The sequence below is a fragment of the Monodelphis domestica genome, chromosome 8 (assembly GCF_027887165.1).
Source record: "Monodelphis domestica isolate mMonDom1 chromosome 8, mMonDom1.pri, whole genome shotgun sequence".
Classification (NCBI taxonomy): domain Eukaryota; kingdom Metazoa; phylum Chordata; class Mammalia; order Didelphimorphia; family Didelphidae; genus Monodelphis; species Monodelphis domestica.
Genome location: NC_077234.1, coordinates 209,920,361 through 209,933,155, shown reverse-complemented (window position 1 = coordinate 209,933,155; position 12,795 = coordinate 209,920,361). Strand labels below are relative to the sequence as shown.

At 38.0% G+C, this 12,795-nt stretch overlaps 1 protein-coding gene across 2 annotated transcripts in view; it reads left to right on the top strand.

The window, feature by feature from the left end:
• The window catches only part of CYFIP1 (cytoplasmic FMR1 interacting protein 1), a 148,373-nt gene that overhangs the window by 87,368 nt on the left and 48,210 nt on the right, over window positions 1-12,795 (top strand). For both annotated transcript variants that reach the window (XM_001366092.5, XM_003341824.4), the window contains exons 17-22: window positions 1,017-1,173; window positions 4,828-4,924; window positions 6,902-6,978; window positions 7,091-7,199; window positions 9,277-9,396; window positions 12,177-12,376. In XM_001366092.5, coding sequence (XP_001366129.1) covers window positions 1,017-1,173; window positions 4,828-4,924; window positions 6,902-6,978; window positions 7,091-7,199; window positions 9,277-9,396; window positions 12,177-12,376 — 760 coding nt within the window. The remainder of the gene's footprint in view (window positions 1-1,016; window positions 1,174-4,827; window positions 4,925-6,901; window positions 6,979-7,090; window positions 7,200-9,276; window positions 9,397-12,176; window positions 12,377-12,795) is intronic.

The window sequence follows — 12,795 nt, the reverse complement described above, 5'->3', positions numbered from 1 at the left end:
TTCTCCTAATTAGAAGAAAAGGAGATCCTTGATATTTCAGTCCAAATCCTTATTTCACTTTTATTTTTTAAATAATTTTTTTTAAAAAGGCATGTTTCTTTTGTAGTGCTCCTTTAGCCAAGAGACATGCCAGTGTTGGTGTGGAAATTGCATAATAGAAAGAACAGTGTGGGAATAACTAGATAGTAGTGGATAGATTGACAGATCTGGAGTTGGGAGGTCTGGGTTCAAATTTGACCTCTGATACATCATATCTGTGTGACCCTGGGCGAGTCACTTAATCCCAACTGCCTAGCCCTTGCTGCTCTTTTGTCTTAGAATTAATACTTTTAAGTATTAATTAAGATAGAATGTAAGAGTGTTTTGAAAGAAAGAGTAATGTGTATGGAAGCAGAGAATCTAACCAGAAACTAACTTGACATTGATCAGTTATGTGACCATGTGCATATCATTTAGTTTCTCTGGACTTAAATCTTTTACTCTGTAAAATGAGGATTTCATGACCTCTGTGGTCTCTTCCAACCCTAAACCTTTGGTCATTTGAATGTCAAGAGTCTGGTGATCTGCAGTGGGGGGGCAGTTGAATAATACTGACTGCTCCTTTAATGATTTGCAGCGGCTGGAATGCTTTATATCAATATATATACTTAGGCCCCTTACCTTGCCCCTTTAGCTTTGGACTAAATTGTATTTTTATCTTGGGAAGATTCTTTGGTATCTTTTTTTACTAAAAGGAAGTAAAGTGGCTTTGAGTGGCTCATTGGGGTACTTTTTAAAATGTGTGTTTGTATGAACATGCATATGTATATAATTTTTGTTTTCTTAGGGGTGGGGACCTTGGGAGGTTTTGTCCTTTCTTTCCTGTGCAGTGGATTTCCATTAGCTCTGGGAACTGTAAATGTTCCTTGAATTGTCATTTTTTTTTTACAAATGGCAGCCACTATTTGTAGCTTGCTTTTTCCAGTTACTTCTGGTTATGTAAGAGCCTAATACAGTGTGATTTTAAATCCTTCAAGAAACCCTTCAGCAGTGCTGTGACCTCTCCCAGTTATGGTTCAGAGAGTTTTTCTTGGAATTGACCATGGGAAGGAGGATCCAGTTTCCTATTGAGATGTCCATGCCATGGATCCTGACAGATCACATCCTTGAGACCAAGGAGGCATCCATGATGGAGTAAGCTTCTCTTGTCTTCTTCCCTTAGTGGGCTGATAGGGGGACACTTGGATGCTTTGTCATCCAACTTGTGTTTGATGGTGACATAACTATTTAAAGAATGTACACAAAGAAAAATGAAATAAATTAATCAACAAGCATTTAAGTATCCATTATATACTATGTACCCAGCATTGTGCCAGGTACTAAGGATATAATTATAAAGATTGAAACAGTCTTTACTTTTGATGAAGTTATAGTCTAACCCAGTGGTATCAAACTTGAATAAAAATAGAGCCACCAAACCATCCTTAGTAGTCCCTGAAGGTCACATTTCACTTTGAATACCATACATTAACATTATCTGTGTGTTCTGTTGTCTTTTTATTTTATTCAGCATTTCCCAATTACATTTTAATCTGGTTCAGTCCATACTGAGAAATGTTTGTAAGGGTTAAAAATTAAGGTTGGACTAAATATAAGAGAAATGTCGTCACCAAAATTAATATATCTCAAGTCAAAATGACTTTATAGCAGTATTTATTTACAAAATAGAGGGAAAGAGTGAAAGTAGAGAAATGAGAAAGAGGGTAGAGAAGGTACCCTGTCACACTAATTACCCCAGCCCAGTTGGAACCAGGCAGGGCTCGTTAACTCTCCACCAGAGGACTATGTGTTGGAGGGGGCCAATGGTGAATAAAGCAATGATTCCAGCCACAAGGCCTCCTTCCAGTCAGGGGGCCTCTCCAGAAGCTAGTCCCTCAGGAACCAGGAAAGGACTCAGCCTTTTTCGCTCACCCACGTGGTAGTTCAAAGGGAAAATCCAAGAGCAGTCTTACCAGAAATAATCCAAGGTCCTGAACTGTGTTAGATTTTAAATGGTTGAAGGCCTTAAACTGTAACAGTTAAAAGAATGATGTTGTAAACTGTAGTGAGTTAAAATGGTGGAAGATATAAATTGTGATAGATATAAGAGAGGGTGAGTAAATTTGACCGCTGAAAATATGTTTCACTACAGTGTCTTGGTTTTTAAATCAAATATAAGCTGGTAGCCAGGGAAATATTCCCAATTATTCAAATACTCAAGTCAACTGGGTTTTATAGAGATTTTAATTAATACAAATGTGGAATTAAAGAAAAGAGAGAGAGAGAAAAAGGAAATAAGTATGAAGGGCCTTAAGCCAACATGACCCAGACCTGAGTCTTAAAGAGAGAGATCAGTCAGTCAGACTTTTAACACTCACCATAAGGTCTGTCTAAGCAAGGATTCTAGTGACACCAGGCCAGCTCCATCTCAGCTGACTTCACCAGAGAGAGTTCTAGCCAGAGTCCTCCTTAAAGAGCCTTCCAGCCAGAGACTGTTCCAAAGGGCCTCTCTCCAGAGCCTCCAGAGGGACAGAGTCCCCTCAGAGGAGCTCCAGTGAGACCTCCTTAGAGATTGTCCTCCAAGAGCTTCCCTTCTCCAGAGCCTCTCTCAAGAGATTCTTCCCAAGTGATCCTCATCAGAGATCCTCCAAAAGGATTTTTTTCTCAAGAGATTCTGCTTTTTCTTATATAGGGATTTTTCTCCTATGTCACCTCCCCTAAGTCCTTACATCTACCAATCACTGTAGATGTTTTCCAAAGGACTGCCCATCTGAATTCCTGCTAAGTCGACAAATCTCCTCAGTAAGTCTGAACCAGTGAAAACACAGCTGAGTTAACTAATCTCATTAAGAGAAAACTTGCCCGACCCTTTTAGGTACCTAGCATCTCATTGTATCAATTCTAAAAAACAAGGCATGGCTCAAAGAACTCCTTGCCTTATTATAAGCATGGGTCCAGTACTTTCATTGTTTAGCAAGGAGTTTTCTCCCCTAAAGCAGTCTTAAGTACGGGTGGAGTAGAGGTCCTCCCATTTGTGATCCTGGCGAGTTCTCACATCAAAATGGGGAATGTTTCCCAGTAGGGAATTTGTTCCAATGGAGGATTCCTCAATGTGGAAATTTTTAACATTCACAAGTCTGAGAAATTTCAAGATTTACAGCTGGAGCTCTTCCAAGACCAAGTTTGAAGGAGAAAGGGAGCTGGTCACAGGAAGTTGCAACTACTTTTAAAGATCCTTCTTTGCATCATTTCCTGTGCCTTCCTTCCACTTTACATGGACCTATCACAGTTTTAGAATTTTCTTAAGACTCCCCAGGGGGCAGTAGGTTGTTTCTGAGTTGTCACCCACGTAGGTTGCGTACCTCCCCTCACTTAAGGAAATGTGGGGGTGTATACGTTTCTGGTTATTAAATCTAAAAGTGGTTGAGCTGAGAGTTAATCCCATCTTCACATGTTGTAGGTAACGTGTTTGCCACCCCCTCCAATGAAACCCGCTATTTATCTATTTCTTAACGATGGAGATCACCCTTGAGCATATTTTGTTTAAAATCACAAAATTACCGATCTGGCCTTAGACACTTCCCAGCTATGTGGCACTTAAACCCAATTGCCTAGCTCTCATCACTCTTTTGCCTTGGAACAGATATTTCGTATTGATTCTAAGACAGGTTAGTGTTTGGTTTGGTTTAAAAACCAAATTGTCGCCTGAAGAAATGGCTTTTTTTTTCCCACTGGAGTTGAAATTATTAAAGTGTATTTGAGATTCACTGGTCTCTGTTGTGTAAACCAGAAAACAAAGCAAAGGGGAAGCAAGGGTGTACTCCCTAAGTGTTGTGGGGGAAATGTCAACACTTGTACTTTTGCTATAGATTTGAGCTAAATTTCCTTTTATAAAATCTTTAAAATAAACAAGAAAAAGAATAGAGGAGGCAGACAGGAAATATATATTTGAGAACTTATGCTCTTAGTGGTTTGCCACAATCTTAATTTTAGTTTCCTCTACCGTATTAAAATGGCATCTTTTTTGTGTTTAATTCTACTTTAAATATCAGGGATATGCCTTCCTTGTCATTGTATCCTTCTGAGAGGTCTAATGAATATTTTTCCCAGATGGATGAAGAGGGAGTACATGGGCATCATCAACATAACTGACATTTATATAGTTCTTTAACATTTTTAATGGGTTTTTCAAATATTGTCTCCTTTGATCCTCATAACCACTTTGGGAAGTCAGATGAAGAAGCTGTCTGACCAAGGTTAAATTACTTGCGTAGGGTCACATACCTGGTAATTGAGGCTCATTTTGAACTCAGGTCTTCCTGATTCCAAGTTCAGCACTCTGCCGTGCCTCCTACCTTTGTCCTTGACATCACTCACATGAGCATTTTATTTCCAAAGTTTTTACACTGTTGGATGACTTTTAGCACAAAAACTAAACAAACCATCAGAGTTGGAGTCTAAGTCTTAGAATTCAAACATTAAGAACTATGCTAGACGCTGGGGCCACAAAGATAAAGGGAACCCAGTCCCTGTCTTTCTAATAGCAATACATTTTGGGATATGGGGATGTGGAGACGTTAGTGTGCTCCCTTTTTGAAAGAGACATTTCTTTTCCTTATTTAGAAATAGATTAAGAATGAAAGAACCTAATGTCTTATAAATTATGGGTTTATAAGAATTATTATATTGTATGAATTCTGAATTATTTCCTTGTGAGGTTTTTATATAATTGCCATTCATTGTCTAGATTGAAAGCACCAGACAAAATTGAGAAAAATACTCATAAAAGCTTATTTTTCCTTCTCCCAGATACGTTCTTTATTCCTTGGACCTGTATAATGACAGTGCTCATTATGCCTTGACCAAATTCAAAAAGCAGTTTCTCTATGATGAAATTGAGGCAGAGGTAAGTTGTTTGGTTCAAATAAATTTTAATTCAGCAGCGATTGATTAAAGTGCATATTATAAGCAGGGAAGTCAGTGGCTTAAACATTTCCCAGTTATATTTTAATCTAGTTCAGGATCTAATTCAGGGAGCCATGGGCATCACCATATTTGATACATCTCTTCCATCCAACTCTCTCTTATTGTTGTTTTATATTAATTGAAGAAGTTGGTTTTCTAGGTGTTCACTATGGCAGTGAAATCACAGATCTAGACAAAACCCCACAATCTTAAATATGGTTAGCATTTGCAGATTTTGGTGGAACCATTTTATGTTCACACCCCTCTCCTTTCTTCTATACAAAACCTTAAACTTAATGCCAATATTCTAGGTTTTTCCATAAAGCCACAATAATTAATTAATGTTGTTTTTTCTCAGAAGTTTTTACTGACAGTAGTCTGAACCAGCTATGGAGTGATCTTTTGTTAAAAAACAGTAATTGTAAATAAAACTGTTGTGCAAAATTAACAAGTAACTCGTAGCTAGGTAGTCCTTTATGGTTAAAAAGAATTTGATGTATATGCTGTAATTTGACTTGTGAGGTAAGTAGGGTAAATGTTACCTTCATTTTATAATTGAGGCTCATAGATGTTGAATGATTTGTCTAAAATCTTATTACTAGTTTCTGACAGAGCCAGAGTTTTAGAAACCAGTCCCTTCCTTTCCTTTCCTTTCCTTTCCTTTCCTTTCCTTTCCTTTCCTTTCCTTTCCTTTCCTTTCCTTTCCTTTCCTTTCCTTTCCTTTCCTTTCCTTTCCTTTCCTTTCCTTTCCTTTCCTTTCCTTTCCTTTCCTTTCCTTTCCTTCTCCCTCTCCCTCTCCCTCTCCCTCTCCCTCTCCCTCTCCCTCTCCCTCTCCCTCTCCCTCTCCCTCTCCCTCTCCCTCTCCCTCTCCCTCTCCCTCTCCCTCTCCCTCTCCCTTTCCCCTTTTCCCCTTTCCCCTTGCAGAAGAGTGGTAAGGGCTAGGCAATGGGAACTAAGTGACTTGAGTCCAGATTTGAACCCAAGACCTCCCATCTCTAGAAAAGACGACAGTACCACAAAAAATGAAAAATTACTGAACATATGTATTATAATAGCTCACATTTCTAGGCCTTGGAAGTTAGTGCATTATGATCTCTATATATTGAGATGTGAAGACACTGGGGTGTTCCATATTTGAAAGAGATTTTTTTTTCCTTCTTATTTTGAACTAGATTAAGAAGGGCAGCTGGGTGACTCAGTAGATTGAGTGTCAGGCCTAGAGACAGGAGGTCCAGGGTTCAAATGTGACCTCAGACACTTCCTAGCTTGGTGACCCTGGACAAGTCACTTAACCCCCATTACCTAACCCTTACCACTCTTCTGCCTTGGAGCCAATACACTGGTATTGATTCTAAGACAAAAGTTAAGGGCTTAAAATAATAATAAATAAATAAATGCAAAATAGATAAAAATTATAATGAATTCAATGAACTAGGCAGCAAGAATAGGGCAAGACTATAGTGACCGAGTACTGCTCTTACTAATTGTCAGTACAATTATAATTTGCTATTTCTTATATTTGGTTGTTGAATGACTTTAAAAGAGTCTTTCTCCAATCATTTCTTCATCAGCCTCACAAAAAAAAAAAATAGGGAATCTTGTCAGGCAGTAGAAATAATTTTTCAGAGCTCTACAACAGATCATAAGAGCAGGCAGATCTTCTGTTAGAATGATCATCCTAGCATTATTTAAAAATTAGAAATTTATTGAGAACCTTTGTTTGTACGCCATCTGTATTTCCCATGATATTACTCCTCACACCCTCTTTGAGAACTATCCTTTATAATTAAGTAGGACGAAAGAAAGAAGAAATTTTTTTCTAACTAAATTAACATCTCACAAAAAGCCAATGTTCTGGGCAGTTTCCCATACCTAGGGAATCTATTAAAATTTTGGTACATGTCTTTTTTTTTTTTAGGTGAATTTGTGTTTTGACCAATTTGTCTACAAATTAGCAGATCAAATATTTGCATATTACAAAGTTATGGCAGGAAGGTAAGTGTTAATTAGGTTTATGGTATTGGAACAAAATAACATTCCACCTTTTTCTTTAGAATTTGTTGTTCGTAGGGTAACAAACTTTCTGCCCTCTTCCTTTCCATCCTAGTTTGCTTCTTGATAAGAGGTTACGGTCGGAATGCAAGAATCAAGGAGCCACGATTCACTTGCCACCGTCTAACCGCTATGAGACACTACTAAAGCAGAGACATGTGCAAGTAAGGGAGCTTTTTTCTTTGGTTATAGTAGGAAAGTGTTCGTTGGTTTTTAGTCACTGGAAATAGATGTAAGAACGGATATTGACAGGGATTTCTGTGGTGGTCTCTACCTGCATGGATAGTGCTTGAGTTGCAAAAAAACATGACATCCAATGGGGAGCTTGCAGTGAAATGAATCCACATTCCTGTCTGTCCTCTGACCAGTAATAAAGGGACCAGGGAGGGGTCAGAAGACAATATGAGTGTTAAGCAGGGAGACAGTCATCCTCCCCAGGTGCTGGTTTGCATCTGTGCCTGATGGTCAGGGATTGCTTGCCCCGGACTTTGTCAGGTTCCCATGAGAAGTGAGTTGTTGGTTCCCTTTTCCATGAAACACACAGAGGAAGTGGTTGAAAGTCCCTCATGCATGAGGGATTGTGAGGAGAAGAGAGCCCTTGCTGGGGGATTTCCCTGGGAGAAGTCATTGTTAATATGCTGACTCTTGATGTTTTAACCCCTGTGGCCAAAGTCTATGAGGCCAACATTTTTATTTCAAACCTGCCTCCACCCTCAACACACACAAACATTTGATGAATTTCGCTATCACTTATTTGTGCTCCGGCTCCCATCAAAAAAACAACCACGAATAGTCCTTTGGGAAAATCAGGGAAAACTATTAAAAAGAGGCAATGTAGTGTAATGGGATGAGTGCTGGACTTGGAGGTCAGAGAACTGGTTTGAATCCTGGATTTTGTCTTAGAAACAAAACTGTATTGGTTCAAAGGCAGAAGAAGAGGTAAGGGCTAGGCAGGGGTTATTAAATGACTTCTCGGACATCATTTCTTTATTCCCAGGAATGCCCTTTTTTTTGGTTTTGTTTTGATGGGGAGATTTCCAACATTCATAAGTCTAAGAAATTTTAAGGTTTACAGACTTTTCATTGCTTTTATTAACTGACACACTTGGAGAAGGATCTTTGTCTATTTCTGGTTGAGATTGACATGTTGTTGTTCTGCTTCTGCTTCTTCTTCCGTTCCTGCTGCTGCTTCTTCCTCTTCTTCCTTTTTCCTTCCTCCTTCTCTTTCTTCTCCTCCCCCTTACTCCCTTACCTTTCCTCCTCCTCCTTCTGCTGCTGCTTCATTTGTTTTATCTTTATTTTATTATTTAAAAAAACTTTTTTTAACCCTTGCCTTCTGTCTTAGAATCACTACTGTGTATTGGTTCCAAAACAGAAGAGTGGTAAGAGCTAGGTAATGGACTTACCCAGGGTCACCCAGCTAGGAAGTATCTGAGGTCAGATTTGAATCCAGGACCTCCTGTCTTTAGTCCTGGTTCTCAATCCACTGAATCACCCAACTCCCCCACCCCCACTCCCAATTTTATTGTTTAATAACAAATTTACACATAAGTTTTCCAAAGTTATATGATTCATGTTGTCACTCTTCCTTCTTCCCTCCTGCCCCCTCCACACGAGTTGACAAGCATTTTGTCCTGGGTTGTACATGTGTTATCACACAAGATATATTCAGGAATGTCTATTTTAAGGAACTGATCTTTGGAGGGGGGGAAAGAAAAACACAACAAAAAATCAAAATAAAACAAAAAAACAAACTAAATTTTAAATGAGCTATTTGGGCTGCGCTGTGTGTCACTTGCTTATTGTCATGTGAACATGGACCTTAAGGTTACTCATTAGAACAAAAACTAAATTGAAGGGGGTGTGGGTGTCCAGCAATCTTAGACCATTTTGATTCCTTGTTTGGGGGCATTTGCGGTTTTGACTAGGAAGTGTATTACCTAGCAAAGTTCTCTGATAATAGCTAGCGTTCACTGAGCCCTTTCAGGCTCCCAATGTTCTTTACAGATATTATTTCAGATCCACCCTGCCTGGGAGACCCCAGCAGGCGCTCTCGGAGGAAAGCCTTTCTTACAGAGGTGCAGATGAGGACAGAACGCATGAAAACAATGTTCCCGTTCCGAATCTCCAGGAACCTTTAACATTGTCTACAAGTGTAGAATAACCAGATTTCAACTCTTTATTAAACTGGCTTGTTGAAGGCTGTTGAGGAACCCTTTTTATTGGTCCCTTTTCTTCCAGCTCCTTGGTAGGTCCATAGACCTCAATCGTCTGATTACTCAACGCATTTCGGCCGCTGTGTATAAGTCCATGGAGCTGGCGATTGGGAGATTCGAAAGTGAGGACCTGACCTCCATAGTGGTGAGTACCGGAACTCGTACCTCCTGGTCACTTGCACTCAGAGCGTTCAGACCTGGGTCTCGGCGTAAGCGTTCTCTTTGTTTATGGCAAATTTAGCAATTATCGATAGTCTGCTAATATTGATTCAGTGCCTACTGTGTGCCGGGTACATTTGTACGCAAAAGAAGAAGAGAAAGGCTTGTGTAAGTAACTGAGCTTCTCTCATGTGGCATTTGTTTAAAAGACGTGTATGTACACCGTCTATGCATTTATACGTGTGTGCGTATTATATACATATCTACTATATGTGTAGGTTATAGTGGCCCTTTATTATATACATGTACATATATGACATATTGGCCTTTTATTTATTATATTACATAAATTATAGTAGACTTTTATTCATATATAATATAGCCACTTTTTATTATATGCCTATACATGTATAATGCATAAATACACATATGTTACAGTGGCCTTTTATTACTTATATTGCATATACATATATCGTACATACATATAATATACACAAATCACCGTGGCCTTTTATTACTTATTTACATATGTGTAATATGCATAAATTATAGCAGTGTTTTATTATTTATACAAATATACATATATCTTAGCTGTCTTTTACTATACACATACATATAATACATATATAATGTAGCCCTCTTATTTATTATTTACATAAATTATAGTGGCCTTTTATTATACATATATAATATAGTCACTTATTGTTTATATGCATATATAACACACACATATAATATACATAAATTACAGTGGCCTTTTATTGCTTATTTACATATATGTAATATGCATAAATTATAGCAGTGTTTTATTATTTATACAAATATACATATATCTTAGTGGTCTTTTATACATATATAATGTAGGCCTTTTATTTATTATTTACATAAATTATAGTGGCCTTTTATTATACATATATAACATAGTCACTTTTATTGTTTATATGCATATGCATATATAATATATACATATGTTATAGTGGCCTTTTATTACTTATGTGCATATATATATATATAACACACATATACATAAATTACAGTGGCCTTTTATTGCTTATTTACATATATGTAATATGCATAAATTATAGCAGTGTTTTATTATTTATACAAATATACATATATCTTAGTGGTCTTTTACTATACACATACATATAATACATATATAATGTAGGCCTTTTATTTATTATTTACATAAATTATAGTGGCCTTTTATTATACATATATAACATAGTCACTTTTATTGTTTATATGCATATGCATATATAATATATACATATGTTATAGTGGCCTTTTATTACTTATGTGCATATATATATATAACACACACATATACATAAATTACAGTGGCCTTTTATTGCTTATTTACATATATGTAATATGCATAAATTATAGCAGTGTTTTATTATTTATACACATATACATATATGACAGTGGTCTTCTATTATACACATATATATAATACATATATAACGTACTGGCCTTTTATTTATTGTTTACACAAATTATAGTGGCCTTTTATTACTTATAAATCTATACACATATAACATATACATAGATAATATATTGGCCATTTATTTATTATATTACATAAATGATAGTGGTCTTTTATTACTTAAACATATGTACATACACATAATATACACATACACGTACATACATACATACACACATACATACACATATGAGAAATTTAGAAAGTTACTCATACAACTTCTCTTTTGTGTCGTTCCCTGGATTTTTTGGTGGTCTTCTGTACATTTAAAACCTATTTTATTGCTATTCCTTTTGGGGCCTATCTATCACAGTGCACTAACTTTGGCCGTCCATTTTTCTCCACCCTCAGCCTCACCAATAAATAAACACGCTGTCCCTTGTCACGGAGGTCTGTAGTCTAGCCAAAAGAATCAACATCTTCCCTGGGGTTGAGAGGGCATCTCTTATTCTCCGTTTTCTGGTCTTATCTCTCTGCCAAGAAGTGAAAAGCCTATTTTGCCATCTTCTTTTTAAGTCACTGCTGTTTACTCTGTTGATCAACGTTCTGAGATCCTTCTCCCTACGAGAAGTTTGGTTTTTACATGCAGATAGAAGGGATGTGCATAATAGCGGTGGGCATTTGAAGCCTCTCCTTAATATCTGCACTTATTTTATTTATATTGTCCGTGTGAGGAACAGTAAGTGGTGTATATGGCTGGATCACAGCATATGTTGAGGGGGGAGTAATGTGTTTAAAGGTTGGAAGAAAAGAAGGGACTCCATGGAAAGATCTTTGGGTGCTTAAGAGAAGAATTTACATTTAAAAGTGGGAAGTGATAAAAAGGGACTCAATTGCTGTGTGACCCTGGGCAAGTCACTTGACCCCCATTGCCTAGCCCTTACCACTCTTCTGCCTTGGAGCCAATACACAGTATTGACTCCAAGATGGAAGGTAAGGGTTTAAAAAAAAAAAGTGACTCGATTTTATCTAATTTTTATCTGTTTTTTACTGGGGTTGCGGGGGTGCCTTGCTCTAAGATAACGTGAGGGGAATCATTTTGGCAGTTGTGTGAATGATAGATCGGAATGGGGAGAGATTTGAGGAAGTCCCATCAGAAGGTTTTGTGTCGATCCAGGTTCTATTTTAAAGTGTGTGTTTGTTTTCAGGTCCAAATTCTGTTCCTCCCTCCGTCCCCTTCCCCACCCATTGAGAAGACAAGAAATGTGATACCCATGGAAGTCATTTCTCGCCTTCTCTGTTATTTCGACTCATTCCTCTTCTCTCTCTGTGCTCAGGAGCTGGACGGTCTTGTGGAAATCAACCGAATGACCCACAAACTCCTGAGCAAGTACATGACGTTGGACAGCTTTGATGCGATGTTCCGAGAGGCCAATCATAATGTATCTGCACCCTATGGAAGAATCACTCTTCATGTCTTTTGGGAACTCAACTACGACTTTCTTCCAAACTACTGCTACAATGGGTCTACCAACAGGTTAGCATCGTCTTCTTCATTTGTCCTGTTCGGGCAGCGTATCAGATTTCAACATGGAACCCAGCTAGGAGAAGCCACTTGTTGATGGCTTTGTAGTTGCAAAGCTGGAAGCGGCTTCACAGACTGTTTAATTCAGCCTCCTCCTGTTACAGTTGAGTAAACTTGAGGCCTGAGGACATTAAATGGCTCCCCCAAAGAAGCGGCCTAAGCAGGGTTTCAACCTAGGTCTTTGGACCCTCCAACCACCCAGTGCTCTCACCCCTCCGCCATACTGTCTTCTCTGTTCAGTCATGCACAGAAATTAGCTCAAAAATCAGAGCTCTCAAAGAGTGGCCCTACCCTTCTGCTCTATCCTCCAGGACTTTCTTCCACCTTTAATCCTCTCCAGATAATTCTCATTTCTTTTTGTTTTTCCTGCC